This window comes from Daldinia childiae (genome assembly GCF_008694065.1).
Source record: "Daldinia childiae strain JS-1345 chromosome Unknown Scaffold2, whole genome shotgun sequence".
Lineage (NCBI taxonomy): Eukaryota > Fungi > Ascomycota > Sordariomycetes > Xylariales > Hypoxylaceae > Daldinia > Daldinia childiae.
The window spans coordinates 204,688-222,728 of record NW_022984643.1 but is presented as its reverse complement, the minus strand read 5'-3'; the positions used below and the strand labels follow the sequence as shown (position 1 = coordinate 222,728).

Sequence of the window (18,041 nt, the reverse complement as noted above, 5' to 3'; positions counted from 1 at the left end):
GAGCAGGCTTGATTTATATTTCACCTGGTCCTATACGAGTACTGGTATTATGGAATCAAGATAACCAGTTTACGCGGGACTGTACCTACATCTAGGTATAAGTTCATCATAGGAATGTGGTAGATACTCCAAAAGAAAGGACGGTATGTTAGAGGATTCAAGTTAGGCCAAACAACCGTACGTATTTTGACCAGCTACTAACTAGGATTAGCTTCCAAGGGTTATCTAGTTATATCGTTCAAGCTAGTCTAAAAGCCACCATAGAACTATACATAGGTAGCCATGTTAATCATTATACTAACTGTACGAAAGTTTCTACCCAACAGATCCCGCTAAGACTTTTAACCCTATTCTATTACTTTTGAGAGCAATATGATCCTTGATTGAGTATCCTAAAACTGGTGTTCTATCTGTCCTTATGTATACTAGTTAGGCCTTTCATCCCGGAGGAATGAAAGGCCTTTGACTGGATACAACTATCTGTTACTTGTTGTATCTAGCTTATTCTATTTCATTCCACAACTTTAAACATATATGTACCTTTATTCTCAACTTATTCATTATGAGTCATACCTCGAATTTAAAAGAGTGTCCCTGGACTCTTTCTCTCTGGGATTCTGCTTAGGACAAATTAAGAAATCCAATCTTGCTACATCATGGGAGTTTTATACTTCTAAACCAACCACTATGAGCGAAGACCTGAATACTTTGCCAATCACCTACCTAGGTATGTAGCTGGGAGTAGCACTTTATGAATATCGCAAAGCACTAGATACCCGAGTACTTATTGCGGCTCCTTTGTAGAACAATATTGCTCTTTAATTAGTAATTATGTACGTTGATGGGCCATTTTGATAGGTATATGAGCTGACATGATAGCTAATACGAAACTGATTTTCTTTGCCTTATATTGCTTGAACACCGAGTTGAGAGTTGAAGTACCTATACCGATAACACATGAGATAACCTGATGATATATCTGCTAGAATCTTAATGAATAAGGTGTGTCAGCTATTATAAACGAGATTATCAATATGACTGCGTATCGTACAATTATTTAGTTATGAATATCTAGGTACTTTTCACCCTTTCCCCATGAAGTGGTGACTTTGAGGATAGGTGAGACATTATGAAATGGCTAGCCTGAACTCCTTTGGTAGTAGGTATATTCATAGTTTTTCGTACTCGTAACCCTCACAACTAGCGGTAAAGTACCTATATTAGTACTACTCTAAGCCTTCCTGGCTGTATACTATAAGATACATAAAACTTTCTGCTCAAGACTAGTAGCCGGACATATGCTCATTCTCAAGTTGAATTATACCCTCGAGTACGTCTCGGTAACATTCTCCAAATGCAGAATTAATCAGATATTTAAGCTGATTAAGAGATGACTATGAATGGATTGAATATATTGGACGTGGCTGAGTGACTTGGCGAGGATTGTAATGACGGATATACCTGATTCAGCAATAGAGCTGCCGCCTCAGCCGTAGTTTAGACCTACATGATGTGGATGCTGCACGTCGTCCTCGTAGTGGACCATACGAAAATGGAGTACGAACAAGACGCAGGTAGTCAGCCAACGTTGGGGAATATACGAAAAGCTAGCCCGGATTGTAAAGCCTTAGCAACGATATTAGATTATATGTCTTGTCAGTTAATTTATTTTTGCATGATAGTAGGTGTCAATTCGACCGGGGAAAAGAAGAAGATGAAAATCATATGTTTATGCAGGGCTCAAGTATAAGGGTAACTTATAAAGGTAACTTATAAGTGTGATATGTATGTGTGTTTACTTTGTAAGTGTGCGGCTTATCCTAAATGATTGGATGGATTGAATGATGGGGTTTCTGTCAAAGAAAGATAATCTAGATCGGAAGAGAGTTTAAGGAATTGATTGACATTTGATGTATATAAATATGTATAAAAATATACATGATACAGTAATCTTTTTCAATCTTTTCTTGTAATGGTAAGAAATGGTCGACCTTCTCAGGTAACACAATGTGTCTTTTGCTTACAATAGTTGTAGCTGCAGTGTGTGACGCGTAAGTCTTTTTTCCTCTGGACTCAGTTTGGTACTTAATAGGTACGGATTGCTTTTTAAGAGTTACAAAAGTTAGAAAAGTTACAAGCGTTACATTAGAAGTTTGCATCTGCATCAAAGTTGCAGTGTTGCAGCAGTTACAATTAATGTTACCCAATTACCATTATTTGTAAAACCAGATCCACTATAGGTGCCTTCCCTGTCTTCCCTGTCTTCCCTGTCTTCCCTGCTTTCCCTGTTGAATGAGCCAAGATTGCAAGATTGCCGCCAAGCTAGCTAGACCGTTAAGGGTACTACGACCCTAGTGCTTGCTGAGTGCTACCTTCAGTAGCCCCCAGTTACCATTTTAGCTTTGATTTCACGTGATCTAGCCTAGATAAACCAAGATGTCCATGTTGATTCCACATTTTTAGCTACGGGTAGGGATAATCGAGATACACTATAAGTGGGTAAAGTACCTCATCACCGGCATATACCTAGCGGGATACCATATCTTATATGAGATCATATTGTATTATTAAATGTACTAGTACATACCTAAAGGTAATCAATTATGACCTAAGGGGACGCAATTGCCCAATGCTCTTTTTGTAGTTACTCACTTTCGTTTTCTGCTACAAATTATCAAACGGGGGTTTTAACCAAAACAAACTTGAAAATGAAGAGATGAAAATATAGGTATGCAGGTAGGTACCTACTTAGAACAACAACCAAAGAAAAAAAAAAGAGGTGTGAAACAAAACATCATCATAATAATAACAATAATCATATACAACGCACGTACACTCATCAGGCTTCAACTCTTACGCTTTTTTTACACTCTCACACACAACATGTCACCAACACGTTGACAGCCGACACACACCGCAGGTGACCCCGTCCAGGGCGACACAAACCGGGACAACACACATTTGCATTACATATGTAGACGATAGGAATGCCATCCTTGGTTTTCGGTCAAGTTCGCCGCATCTCGCGCATGGTAAAATTTAACTGATATTGACGATGCTGATTCTGATGCCGAAGCTCCATGATTCCATGATACCTAAGGTTGATATCTTGATACATTTTGATACCGAAGCTGATGTTACTGTTGCCGCATCGTTGGATCGCTGGATACTTCCGCTGGATACTTCCGCTGGATACTTCCCGCTGGATGCTTCCGATCCAATTCTATTAGGACCTACTACTACTACTACTACTACTACTACTACTACTACTACTAATGTAGATGCCGACTTATTCATTTTTTTCTAAGTCGCGTTCTCATCTATCGTCATCGTCATCAATATCATCATTCATCAACTACCGCATATTATCATTTACTTCGGGTCGCTTGTCCTTGTTCTGTGTCCTGGTTATCCTGGTGTCCTGGTCCTGGTCTTATTACTTCCCTTGTCTTTGTCATCTATCATCTGTTTCTTCACCTAACATCTAAACCTGGCATTTCCCTCCCTCTTACTTACTCTTATTATCCCTACTCTTACATCTTTCTTACTACTTTTACCTCTACTTTTTTATTTCTACTATTTTTATTTTTAACTAAGAGAAATAGGACCCCGGCTAGCCCGGACGTCCGTCTGATCACCCAAGAAGTCTCTTTCCATTTTTATTCTCAAAACTGTTTCCCTTTTTGAATATATCCGTTCCCCGAACTATTTTAATATCTTAATTATTTTATTATTTACTGTTATTACTTTTATTTTTATTACTTTTATTTATTCATTTTTGTTCTAGTCTATTTTTTCTTATTCTTTCACACCCCCCCTTTTTTTCCTAAACCCCCCACCATATAACTCGAAGCTCTACTCTTTATTTTAATTATTTCCCCCCCCTACCTGGATCTCTCGGACGAGTTTACTGGTTAAAGGGGGCCCGTCATGCTGCCCTCGCCCTCGGCCGGCCTTAGTAACGTACCGCCCCCATCTACGGCCGCGGCCACGGACCCAACCATTACCACTAGCACCACTACCTCAGCTCTTCCGGTACCTGGTCCAGGCCCTGCAGCGACAGGGGCATCATTGAAGCGACCTGCTGCAGCCGACCTGCAGCGCAGTGCCGGCGCAAGCGTCATTCCTTCAAAAAGACAAGCTACATCTAATACCAGAACAAACCCCATCCCGAATCCGAGTCCCTTGGCTGCTGCTCCCATAATTGCTCCTTCGTCTTCAGCTTCGGCTCCTCCGACTACGACAGCAACCCAATTCTATCATCAACCTCAAGCTGCCATGTCCCTACCCGCTATGGTTACAGAGGAACAACTGCTGGGTAGGACCCCCGAGCAATTAATCGCCACCATTCTCCAGATCCAAATGCAACACCAGCAATACGTCGCTCATATCTCGGCGCAATTCGATGCCATCAGCCAACAGCTAAATGACCTTCGTGGAAGCTTAGTGGCCTCCCATCAAGCTGCAGCTTCGGTATGTGCCATGCCCCAAAAACTCATGCCATTCCCCGTATTCAAAATTTATTTATATTATCCACTAACCCGTTGCACCTTTTTTTTAGGCACTCAGCTCCCGCGATTCCTCCGTACGACCCATTATACCCCCGCCCCCTCCGCAACTATCGGCTGCTTCATACCCTCGGGGACCGCCGATTTCTATGCAAACGCCAAGCCGCCCTGCTAGGCCTCCTCCAACTTCCCCATCCACTTCTTCTCAGGCGGTTCAACCTAGACCGGCTGCGCAAACACCAGGATCTGCAGGGCCTCCTCAGTATAAATATGGGACTGTCGGCACGGTAGAGGAGGTTTGGAAAGAGTACCGGGAGGGAATGGATGGACAGCCTGCTATTGAGGAATTGGATGCTGCGTGGGGTTCGCGCTGGCGGCCGGAGCCGCGGGGCCGGACATGGTACTCGAGGCGAAAAGTCATCTGGGACAAGATCAAAGAATACATGGCAGAGGGGTTGGATGAAGATGAGGCGGTGAGAGAGGTCGAAAGACTACGCGACGGAAACACGATCAACAAACTAATTCGGATGCTCCAAGACGAACGAAAGGATAAAGGAATCGGAGACGACAGCATGGTCACTTAGTACGGCAACTTAGTATTGCGGTCGTAACTATCTAGGTACTTGATTCGGAATTGGCGTTATATGGGGAGCGACATTGATACCACACATATATGAGGCTGCATTTACGGGACTGCTAGCAAGAGGAATGCGGCAGCGGAATCGGAATCGGCATATCATGGTTGTTCGAGAAGATATTATTCTTAACGGCCTGCTACAGTATGTTTATTGTTCACTGGTTGAACGAACGAATAGCTCATGGCTAGTGTCTAGACGGGAACCCATGGTAACGAGAGACCACCGAAACAATATTTCAACGGTGATTAGGAAACATGTCGTTACTTGGTCGTAGGTAGTCTACCAAGCAATTACACAAGCGTGGCTTCGAAGCGCCTACTACCATACTACCACACTACCACACTACCGACAAGACCGGTTGACTTTTCCTAATACAGCTTTGTGAGCATGTGCATGAAGTTCACGAAATAGGTTCTAGTGATAGGCTACAAGATCCGAGGCAAGTAATCCCCATCGCATGGTCACGCGCCTCTCTGGAGTGTTTCCCAACAAGTGCCATTAGCAGCGTGGCTTCGGTATTTGGGTATGACTATATATGGGTCTGCATCGCGGATCTCATATACACTAAGGACTTTATAACCAACAACGTAATGATGTATCGTGGCGGCATGAATCGGTTACACAAAAGTCACGATATACAAAAATGTGCAGATAACATGATTGGCGGTACGTTTGATCGTCACAGTAAGCTCATGGGGTAGAATTAATACCCTAGCGAACACAAAGGTCCCGCGTATCCGACCACGTCACCAGATATATTGCCGTTGCCTCCAAATAATTGAAAATTGAAGACAATACAAGCTAAATTTACTTGCTCAATGTCGGCATCCGGTCAGATGAGGATCTTGTACGTAGCTGGTAATTGGCCCCTATTCCCACTTTTTCCTTGCTTCGATGCTAATCATCGCGTAAGCTGCTCAGCCGCATATTACGACGCTACCTACTTAAATTTCCGGGTTGTTGACTTCAAGCCAACCGAGCTGTTTTCCTAACTGCGTCTTCGGTTGAGGGTAATTGAGCTGATTTATTTTTGGTCGGATTCTTGGCGCGAGCCTGATACCCGGATGACCACCGAGCACAGCCGTCAGACTCCGACTCCAAAACCCAACTACGACCGTCTTTATTGACTTAACCACATCGAGGTCAAGTGAGGGAAGAGAGGGAGAGGGTCAGGTGCAGGACCCCAGCGTCGGTAAATGAATATTGAGGTGGGAGAGGGCGAGCACAGTGGAAGAGTAGGAGTAAGCTTCTTTGGTTAGGAGAAAGAAAGCGGTTTGGGTTAGGTGCTCTTTGTCGGTAACAAGATGCTGTCCGCAAAGACAAAGGAAATGTGATAGAAAATCGAAAGGGCTTTGTTCTAACAAATAGTAAACAAAGAGCTTGTCTAGATTACAATGTCGTCGTTGAGGGGTGATAATAGGGTTGATGAACATTTGATGAGACTTGACTTCACTGTCAATCATATACCCAGGACAAAGCGGTATCGTATATATATCTATGATGTACCTACTTATCATAAGTTACTTTCTAAGAGATTAAGCTAATCAACACTACTAGGCTCTGTGTTCTATCTTGAAAGTGTATTCTATTCAAAGTCCTGCTTTACATAATTATAGGTAGTTAAGGAGATTGAAGATGTGTCTTGAGATCTACGTCCATTGTACCACCCCTGAACATGACACTCGTCATCTATGCATTCTACATCCTATCACGGGCTACACTGTTTATAGCCCATGGCAGGAACCAGACGGTATGATATGCAGATATCCTCATATCGCAGAGGAAATTGACATAAATCAGCGTTGTCCTTGGCACCCTGGATGCTGCCGTCTTGAGCGACATTATCGGTGCTGGTCGAAAAATTGTACTATATGCAAGTATCACCACTTTGTCAACGAAGAAAATGGTGAGACCAAGGACATCTCGTTTCTAGGTATGTATATAGGACATGATCCGCTTACTATCATTCTTGCGGGGTCGCTTTTAAATCCGGCGTCGAGCTGTATTTCTCTAATCACCATCTGAGAAACTCGCCCATTATTATAGAAGGATCCTCGTACATTACCCAGTTATCAAATGCCGAGTGGTTGCGAACGCGACTAGAAGAAATCGCTACTTCAGCAGAGGACTCCCTTGCTCAGTTTTCTATACTCTGGGATACGAATTCGAGACCCGGCGCGCTTCCCCCACGCCCCGGCCGCGAAGCAGACCCGAGGCTCAACGAATTTGTGTCGACAATCTTGTGTTTGCGAGTCGCAGATAGGGGGCGGTTTTTAGACGCCAGTCCGGTCCCTTGGCCACATTACATACAGTTGTGGGATGCGTTTCGAGACGGAATAGCCCCGTTACGTGATGATCCATTTCCTGCTTGGCAGACTGCAGGACCAAGCAGGGCCGGATCTGACTCGAATTTAAATCGTGTTTTGCTACCGGAACATCGCGAACCTGAGATGATCAATAATCCTGGTATGCCACATATTTATCCTACGTCCTCGCCCTACTTACCTACACACTCTGCTACTACACCTTCATCTCCCGCATCAACTCTTGTGTCGGAGGAAAGTGTGAGTACCAGTCCTATCCCCAACACCGTTGGAGATAACAATGAGTTGGACGAAGGAGACGATGTGCATAATGTTGAGGTCTTAGTAGGCCACGATCCTCCCCGCGCGGAATAGTCGCGTCGTACGATGGCACAAGGTTCGCTGGGGAGCAGACTGGGAAGAAGCTCAATGCAGAAAACTCATGATAGCATTTGCGAAGGGGTCATCATAAGTAGATGGCCCGTATAGTATACTACTGAGTCGAGTCTTGATCGTCTGGTCGAGATTATAGACTTGGTCTTACTAGAAATCATATACTTTAGGTAGGTAACCTACGCTCTAGTTAGTAAGTAGGTTACCTTCTGTAGATAATTGTAATAAATAATAAGTACTTATTTACCCGCTAGTATCTGAATGCATAAGTAGATGTGGATTTGATAGGTAATTGACCCCATTCACAATACATGTACACCAATCACTTGAGCAGCACTAGTATTGATTCCCCCCCCTTTTTTTACTTCCCCACTTGTATAAAAGGGGTTATCGACTCCGCTGTCGCCGGCCATCTCTAGGTGCCTGTAGACGCCGAAAAGATGCAATGACATCAACTTGCTTCTTTGCGTACGAAATACTTTCATTTGCGGAACGAACTTGCTGCTGTATCCTGTCGTCTATAGCGCTTCCGGAAGATACCCTCTCTGTAGGTGGTTCTTGATATGGTAGAGACGACGGCGACGGTGAATATCTGCGTCTCGGTTCTGAATTTCTCTTGCTATGCTGGCTCGGCTCTTGATCTTGTGGCACTGGACGCCACTCGGGGTTCAAGTGTTCAGGTAATAAATCCCATTCCTCAAATGGATCAAAATAATCGTAAGTTTGGCAATCTATGTCGAGTTGGACGGACTTTTCGATGATTTCCGCCTTAGCCTCATCGTCTAATGTTGGCTTGGGCCGTATTCTTGCCTTGAACACGAAATTCTGTTCTGGAAACCCCAAATGCACAGTATCTGTAGCTTGCTTCAATGCCGCCTCTGCTTCATCTAATATGTCTGTCATCTTCGGGAAGTCGCTTTTCACATACACTGATAACGCAAAGAAGTTATTGAACGTAGAAACGCATAAAACTAGCTCCATATCCGCAATATCCATGAGTATGAGCATTTGAAAACTGCGTCTAGCCACCGTTAGATGATTAGAATCGTGATATATATCCTCATAGTCTAATATCCTAGCGGTGATATATGATCCACTTGGATATTCGTACAACTTCCGTAAATGTATGGCATACGTGGCGTGAAAGGTGAAGTGATATACTGATTGTAATAAGTCTTTAGGGGCACCGGAATACTCTTCAACCTGTCTTACATACAGCCGTTTCCTGGGGATCAACTCCCAGAGATCAGTCTTAGAAACCTCGTCGTAGAAAAGGGCTAATTCGTGAGGGTCTGTACGAACGTAGGATTCCTCGCCTTCGTGTAACAAGATTACTGCCACGGCTTTATTATCTATCATGGACCAGCAGTTTAACGGTGCGAGATAGCGTCTCGGTCGCGCACCCTTTTCAATCTCGGGCCCAATATACCTCCATACGTCAATGGTCATACCGAGTCCTTTGTTGGTCATCGCATACTCAGCTCGCTTCTCGTCTATGATAGCCGGCTCATAGTGAGAAGATCTAGCAAAGCAAATAGGGGATCTAGCAAGCATTCCGCAGAGAATATCTTGGTGGTTCGGGGATATTGTTGTTTCTAAGATATTTTTCCTGTTAAGTTACCTGGCTAGGGGATGCTACTCTTCGGCGTACTAACTTACCTCGCCACGCAAAAATCGTTTCGTCATCTGAGACTCTCAAAATCTCCTGCTGAAGACGTATGAACGCTTTTTCTTCTTCGCCGTATAGCAAAGGCATATTTATGCCAAATAAACCGAGTAGACAGTAAGCTTCGTCTTCGATACGAGTGGTCTGTCGACCTGCGGCCCAGGACATCTTGGTAGCAATACTGCAGCCTCTAAAATGGGCCATCTGATATGCAGAGATTCCCGTGATCGTCTCAATCGTCGAGGAAAGGAACGACCGCGAGCCGATTTCCCGCCAGCTGCTGTCTATAAATACGAGATACAAGGGCGCTAGAAGTTCTTGCAGCGTCCAACCTCGAGTAAACCAACGTGACCTAGCAAGTGTTTCCAGCTCGTCGCCTTTGCGGACTCTCCAGACATCACTTAAGAAGGCGTAGCAGACGGCCGCACGTTGGTACCATGCGAACATGGAGTTGATAGCTTCCGATAGCTCGGTGCTGCTAGTTTTGTCGATGCAGCAGGTATCGATCCAAACATATTTCCATCCATCCTTTAAGCACTTTCGACAGCAATTTAGAATCTTATCCCAGCCAGCCTTAGTTCGGCCTTTATCCAGAGTGAGGTCTTGTAGTGTTACTTCTCCGTCGAGCCAAGTATGGGATAATATCGCATACTCAGGGGGTGAACCTTGGAATTCTTCCAAGGTAATAGAAGATGTATTAAGCAATCGCATTATTAACTTGATTCGCTGCAAATACTTATGGCCGATTCGAGTATTGTACATAGAGTCGACTTCGTATAACGCTGACTTGAGATTAAAAGGGACCAGGTTACCATCAGCCCTAGCCTAAAACTGTAGATCTCGACCTCTCTTGGCATTTTCGGTCCTAACCCTATGCGTATCATTGCATGTGGAAACGAACAAGCCCATGTATTTGAGCATCTTTTCCGAATAACGAAGAGCACACTTCTTAGCTGTGAAGTAATAGTATATATAGTGGCATAACTAGCTGATACTCTGGTACATATCTCGACATAAACATAAAGAGAAGTTATCAACTTACGGTGGTTGTTTGTTCGTATAACTAATTCTTGATTATTATAGGTGGACTATAAGAGAGTCATTCACTCTTAACTACAATAATAGGAGTTCTATTGATTCAAGCTAGCTCTTATAGGTGCGCTAACACCAGATGATAAGTCGTCTGGTTTGGTTACAACCCATTTTAGGCTGTCCGCTTAATGTGATTGAAGAAACATCCAATTTGGGAAAGACTACATCTCGCCTCCGTTATCAGAGTCCATAATGAGTTGAGCTTCCGGCCATAAAAGTGATGATCGTCGCTCTGAGGATTTTACAACTAGTTTAAAGCCTTACTCATGCATTGCATTTGAGACGGCCTTATATATTCAGAGTAATGAGAGGACTCACCTTGACCATTTTCCCCTTGTGGTGGGCTGCTGGAGTGATTGCAGCCCCTACACGAGTTCAAGCTGCCCCTCCGGCTGAATTCACACCGAACACGAGGGTCGGCCCCGGAGGAAGTAAATACAAGGACTCGCCGCATTTTCGCGTCTATGATGCGACAAGCGACTCTGTCGCGAACTCTGTACTCCAGAGTCTTGAGTCGGCATATGACTGTTTCGTAACTGGCCAAGGATGGAGGTCGACGGGTCTCTCATTTAATCAAGACAATGATAATGGGCCCTGGTATAAGATGAATGTCTACGACGTTGCGGATCTAGGGGCTAACACTGCAGCCAATACCGGAACCGACAGCGCAACCGGCCTAAGTTTCCTAAATGTCGTTACAGAATGGATGAATACACCTTCGATTACTGTTCACGAGTTCGGACATGCTCTCACGTATGCTGAGAGATATTGGATTAACCAGGGTCGGACGGGAGCATGGTGGGAGACGGTCGCTAACTTCGTCGCCGACACGTTTATAACTTCTTCGATTTGTGCGGACTCAAGGGCGCGCTATAATCAACCAAGTGGCGACACTCTTATGAATCTTAAGAAGGTTATAAGCGATTCTTTCCAAGTAATCGTTGATGGATCAAGCAATACCGGAAACTATTACGAAGCATGGCCATTCCTTACATACATTACGAACAACCCAGACAACTATGCTGGTTTAGGGATGGCGAATTTCCCGAACGTATGGAGAAGATATAAGAGAAACAGCAATGAGACCCCTCTGCACATTTTGGATCAGCTCGCATCGCCTACCAAAATCCAAACAATTGTCGGTCGCTACTGGGCTAGAATGGCGTATGTCGACATCGGGCACGAAAAGGCTAATGCTTTATTCAACAAGCAGAGGAAAGAGTTTAATTACGCAAATTTGGATTCACAAGGCAATGGGAAATATCGAGTTAAATCAGCTCGACAGCCGCGTTATATGGGCGCCAACATTATCCCCTTGAAGGCGACTGGATCATCGATCAGCATTACTGTAACTGCTACGGCGCCCTATACAGCTACTCTGGCGGTAAAGGGTTCCAGTGGAGCTGTTAGGTATATCGAGGTGGCAAACAACAAGGTGCAAGCAAATTTGGCCAGCGGAGAGGAGGCTACTCTCGTGGTTGCGAACACGCCGAGTACGCTCTATCTGTATGATCCCTTCTCACTTACTAGCGATGTGAGTCGGGGCTTGGATTACCAGTTGCAGATTACTGGCGCAAGTGTCTAGACTTAAGTCTTTCCGAATAGAAGAGTTAAGTTTAAGGATTAGATGGTAAATAATTATTATGGTGATCTTGCACCATTTTATGATCGCCCCTTGAGTTTGTTCTTTGAAGGAATTGGAATGTTCACCCACAATTTAATAGTTTAGAAATCGAGGTTAGCATACGCGATAATTTAGTAATTCTATATTATTCTATGCTTCTATTTGAGTCGAGAGAGTGTTAATATAATATAGTAAACTCTAGTGGATAGGATTCAATATTATGGATTCTCTTTATTTGATTGGCTGCGCAGATTTCTCTTCAGGGGTAATTTTTGACCCCTGTTGAACCTTTATGGAAGAAAGTAACTAGCTAAGAATAATGAAACTTCATTAGACCTCTATTATATCTGTATAACGACCTCGGCCAAGTTTTCTGTAGAAGGATGAACCACACCATATTATTGGTTAAGTGGATATAGGATGAGCTGATGATCTGATACAAGAAGTACCATGGTTAAGGTAAAACATTACAGGTCAATAAATCGGCAATAACTTTCCCTAACGAGAATACTACGCGTTACAGGCCCCTTGGGAGCTACACAACCTGAATGCCTGGAGTTTCAGGCTACGACGCTAATAGGAATCAATAATTATCTCCAGCTGAACTCATCCATATGACCATAAAACATCAACCAAAACGCGTCGAAAATGGATTCATGTGCTACATGCCGCAACCTGGAACCTCTACCAGGACTTTCCGGAGGTTTCATAACCGGTGGTATGGGTCATAATTTAGAAAGTTCAGCGCCCACTTGTCAGCTATGCTCGATCCTTTGGGAAGGCCTAGAGGCCTTCTGCCTAGTGAGTCCGGGGACAGTTCAGTGGATTGCGTTGCGCCAGGAAGAAGGCCCATTCCGCCTTCAGTATAAGCAATCACCCAAAGATAAAGCATGGATAGGCCTTCATTACTATACCAAGGACAGTATGTATATTCTGCCTACTTAGGTAGGTATCGGACAACTCGTGAAGACGGCTTAGTGAAGTTTATATCAGCTAAAGAATATCAGCACACGACCCGCTATCAGGTACTTTTAAACCAAGCAGCGACCTTGAGCCAAATACTGCATCTGAGAAGTATCTTTCACAAATAAAAAGTTGGGTTACCCATTGCAACGACAAGCATGATATCTGCAGAAGTCGTCTGAACGACTATCTCCCCACTAGAGTGCTGGATGTGTCGCTAGATCAAGACAATGTCTTCGTATATGAGCCGGTTAAGACCGATAAGGGTCCTTACATAGCTCTGAGCCATTGTTGGGGAGGCATTGTCACCTCTATAACGACGACCGAAACGCTAAGTAAAAATAAAGGTGGGATATCAATCGAATCGCTACCGAGGACATTCCAGGATGCGATATATGTTACACGACAGCTTCAGTGTCGCTATCTTTGGATCGACTCCCTTTGCATTATCCAGGATAGCCTCGAAGACTGGATAAGTGAAGCCTCACGTATGACAGACGTGTACGGTAGTTCATATGTCACTATCGCAGCAACCGCATCAGCCGATAGTAATGGTGGTTTATTCTATCGACACGACATACTAGATGCTCGGCACACTACCGAACGTTGCCTTAAAGCAGGCCTACCTACCATCGTGAGTGTACGCCCAGCACTAGAACATACGCCCTACTTTGCCAGCACCCATTACGGCCTAGAGTACTCGACACAAGCACCTTTGCTCGAACGATCTTGGTGTTTCCAAGGTGAGTTGATTGAAACCCCTCTTTCTTAGAAAATACTCATAGTTAATAATGAGAGTAGAGTATCTCCTATCCCCACGCGTATTATCGTTTACGCAGTGGGAGATACTTTGGGTGTGCCTCTCTAAGCGGTCATGTAACTGCGGGGAGTATACTGAGACCACGCGTGAAGTTGTCTCCTCAAGCGATCTAAAGGCTAGATTTGACACTCAGATTCGCGGTGGCTCGTTGAAAGACTTGCACCGACTGTGGGAAGATATAATCGAAGCTTATCTACTAAAGGGAATAACGTACGACACAGACAGATTGCCTGCCTTAGCGGGAATAGCACAACAATTCTGCGAAAGGGGTCTCGGTCGATATGTGAATGGATTATGGGAGACAACCTTACTTTCTGATCTATTTTGGGAATCTGACGTAGCGTTTGGCACCAACTATGATATCATTGCGAAGCGTAATTCTAATATAATGGTTCCATCGTGGTCATGGGTATCGGTGTCCGGGTCATTTCGATACGGGTACAGCGCCTACGTATTTGAGAATATCGAAATACTTCATATCTCATACATCCCAGAAGTATCAAGGCCTCTTGCAGAGATCTCTGCCAATAATATAACTATTCGAGGGTTATTATACCGGGCTCGTGCCTGGGTTCCATTCGACTATCAGAAGAACATACCTAACCCAAGGCGGCGGATTCAAGCCGCAGAAACTCAAGAGAAGGATTGGTATGTTGACATAACCTCGGAACTAACTTGTGGCGCTGAAAGTCCAATGGATGTTTATATTATTTGTGGTACAAAAGGCCCGGGACTCGTCCTTCGTCTCGTTGAAGGGACGGAGCCTATATATCGGAGGTTAGGCATGATAAATCGGCTTCCGCCTGGACTAAGCGAACAGAAGCCTACAGTCATTGAATTAGTATAATAGCTTGGGTAGTAATTTTTTTTAATAAAAAAAATAGAATAGCGTCTAATACAGATAACAAGTATCGTAGAACTCTGACGTAAAGGATACGCAATATTTCAAAATAACATCAGATCCATTCACATGAGCCGACTATTCGTCGCTAGGAACAGCTTAAGCAACTGTACCTATTGCTCAAGTCCGTCCGGTCGGCGCATGGGATTATTCTATAACGACCTTATCATGTAAATTCGGACTTAGTACTATCTAGAAGATGTTGATTGGTGGGCAGAACACCCGCCCGACCGGCAATATGGCTAGAATGATGATATATTAAACGGTGACTTCAGGCCGGCACTTCAGACCGGTGGCATTATACTATTAATAGAACGGATCCCCCATGTATACTTTGCTCCCAGGACTTACTCGAATCTTATTTGATCTCTATATCTCTATAGCAGTAACCAGTAACGGATTATAAGGTAGTCAAAACATAATAACATTATTCTTTGGTTCTCACTCGAGGGAGCCTCTACCTAGACTTCAGCAGTTCAAGATGCGACCGCATTGGAGTTTCATACTTGTGGGCGCTGGCACTATTTTGCCAGGTGCCTCTGCTCTACTTCGCTTTTCATGTTCCCAACTTGTCGTTGAACGGCTGGACCCCTTAGTCAACCCCGGCGTTGTCGGGTCGCCACATCTTCATCAGATTATCGGCGGAGTATGTACAAATACTTGATATAATATGAGCTACTTGTTATAGGAATTCAATCTGATAAATTGTCATCTATAGAATGCCTTTAACCCATCGATGGATCCAAAGGTTATGGATATCCCCAGCACGGCAACTTGCACGACATGTACCTTTGCCGAGGACTTTTCCAATTATTGGACTGCAGTCATGTTTTTCCGCGCACGAAATGGGACGTATAAGCGTGTTCCGCAAAAGGGTAACGTTTATTTTGAAGAGTCGAACGGTGGTGGTATGACGATCTACTACATACCGAGTTACCAGAACACAACTGTTACCGCATTCAAACCTGTAAGCCATATTAATTAGCCCTACACCTAACGTGTGTGCCGTGGCTTATTCTTACAAGGGATTCCGGATGATTACTGGTAACCCCGCGATACGCACCGAAGAAGAGGCAATGAAATTCCGCCAGCTCACATAGTAAGTCTTTTACACGCGTCTAATCTTAGCTCATACGAATTAAACCATCCTTACTACGGGATCTTGTGAAAAAGACACTTACATTACTTTCACAGCACCTGTCTTCAAGATCCTATGACGAGGACAAATGAGACTCATGACATGCCAAAAGAGCCATGTCCTGCAGGTATCATGGCAAACCTACGGTTTCCGACGTGAGTGACGGGTCATTACTTGAGATAGCGAGTTGGCTAATAGGTTATCTAGCTGCTGGGATGGCATCAATTTAGACTCCCCCGACCATGCCAGCCACGTCTCGTATCCCGAAAGTGGCACATTCGAAGAAGGGGGCCCGTGTCCTTCAACGCACCCCGTCAAGATTCCCCAACTCTTTTACGAAATCGTCTGGGACACGACTCCTTTCAACGACAAGTCTGAGTGGCCTGAGGACGGCTCGCAGCCGTTCGTATGGAGCTACGGCGATGCCACGGGCTTCGGTAATCACGGTGATTATATGTTCGGCTGGAAGGGTAACGCATTGCAAATCGCGATGGACACGAATTGTAATGGGTTCAAATGCCCAGAGTTGCAATACCAAGAGATTAAAGAGGGGAATAAGTGCTCAGTAAAACCAGTAGTAGACGAAGATATTGATGGGTGTAAGTATTCCAACTAGGAAGAAAGGTTCACTACTAACAGAAGGAAATTAGGGCTCACAGAACTTCCTGGTGGCATGCCAGTCACTGATGCTAGTGGAAATCCTATTTACTAAACCATCTTAGATAGCGGTAGAAGGGGAATAGGGGTCAGAGAGTATAGTGGACAAGATATGATATTCTCAAACGTAATATGTTAAGCTCTTTTTCAACCCTATTACCTACTTGATATATATAAGAATCTATAGAAATGCGTGATATATGCACTATATGGGCGTGTGATTATAGTGGTGTTGAGACTGCAGGTATTGTATTCCACTCTTAGACTCAAGCTGATAGGATTTTTTAACTCAACTTAGACGATAATATCGTATTCAATACTATATGGTATATCTTCTTAATAAAAGCAAACCATGACTATGCTTCGAAGAGACATGGAATATGTTGTAATCGGTCTTTGTTATAGGCTGAGACAAACTTTTTAAAGATGCTTCCGGAAATATCACCCATTGTGTTTCATGATCTAGTAGTAATAGTAACAACACATTATCTACTCTAAACAATACATAACAAAGAAACGTAAATTTAAAGTATGCGCAACTTTTCTATTGGGACTTATTAGTTGGGGTTTTCAAGAGCTTTACCACTAATTCGCAACAAAGTTATTTCAAAATCCGATTCACAAGTTATTAATTTATTATTTGATCATAAATCATCAAACATCAAAGTAATGTCTATGACGCTAGTTGATATCAGCGACGTCGAAGATATACGCAGCCGTAGAGTTGTAACGATCGAGCCAGACAGCGGTGCAAGAGTAGGCTCGCTAGCTAATGACTGGATCCGAGATCTGTCCTGGTTTTGGCCTCCGCCTCTGTATCAACCATATTGCAAACTTCCTTTCTTAAAAGAGTGTTCTTTATATCACTTATGGGAAAATGAGTGCTTCAAGCTCAAAGTTGAAACCCACACGGTAAAAGCTAAGAAGACCAGCAAGTGGCCCACAGCACCAACGCGAGTGCAACCTTCAAGACGAGCTCGAGAGAAGAATTTAAAAGATCAGTCTGGGGTATCAATAAGCAGACAGAGTAGTCCTCTACGCAACAGCAAGACCGACGGGGCATCTAATACACTCGATACTCGTCGCGAGCAACTCCGACTTGATCTTCCCTGGCCCATTTACAAGACACAACTAGAAGGTCGGATAAAGCAGGCATTCGACACGCTTCGGGGAAATATGCAAGATATCATCGACATATCTGGGCCCGATAGAACTTCTGACGTCGAGCCGCGTTTAGAATGTCGATACTGTAGATTCGATCCCCTAGTTATAGACTGCGAAGGTTCCATACCTAGAAGATTAGCACCACCGGCACCGATGTACTCTATCCTTCCAAAT

General features: G+C 44.0%; 4 protein-coding genes across 4 annotated transcripts; 3 read left to right on the top strand and 1 right to left on the bottom strand.

The window, feature by feature from the left end:
• Positions 1-3,930: 3,930 nt before the first annotated feature.
• GL218_01003 (High-osmolarity-induced transcription protein 1) lies at positions 3,931-5,092 on the top strand (the record flags this gene model as incomplete). The annotated part of the gene is made up of 2 exons (XM_033577449.1): positions 3,931-4,509; positions 4,562-5,092. 2 exons carry the CDS (start codon positions 3,931-3,933, stop codon positions 5,090-5,092), a joined length of 1,110 nt encoding a protein of 369 aa, XP_033439126.1.
• Positions 5,093-9,454: 4,362 nt separating this feature from the next.
• GL218_01002 (Vegetative incompatibility protein HET-E-1) lies at positions 9,455-10,219 on the bottom strand (the record flags this gene model as incomplete). Its single annotated transcript, XM_033577448.1, has 1 exon — positions 9,455-10,219. The coding sequence occupies one exon, from the start codon at positions 10,217-10,219 to the stop codon at positions 9,455-9,457; it is 765 nt and encodes a 254-aa protein (XP_033439127.1).
• A 685-nt stretch (positions 10,220-10,904) lies between these two features.
• On the top strand, positions 10,905-12,185 carry GL218_01001 (uncharacterized protein; the record flags this gene model as incomplete). Its single annotated transcript, XM_033577447.1, has 1 exon — positions 10,905-12,185. One exon carries the CDS (start codon positions 10,905-10,907, stop codon positions 12,183-12,185), a length of 1,281 nt encoding a protein of 426 aa, XP_033439128.1.
• A 687-nt stretch (positions 12,186-12,872) lies between these two features.
• Positions 12,873-16,758, top strand: GL218_01000 (putative carbohydrate-binding module family 1 protein; the record flags this gene model as incomplete). Its single annotated transcript, XM_033577446.1, has 10 exons — positions 12,873-12,942; positions 13,006-13,146; positions 13,232-13,930; positions 13,989-14,655; positions 15,320-15,554; positions 15,627-15,875; positions 15,934-16,007; positions 16,103-16,201; positions 16,254-16,645; positions 16,697-16,758. 10 exons carry the CDS (start codon positions 12,873-12,875, stop codon positions 16,756-16,758), a joined length of 2,688 nt encoding a protein of 895 aa, XP_033439129.1.
• Between the last annotated feature and the right edge of the window lie 1,283 nt (positions 16,759-18,041).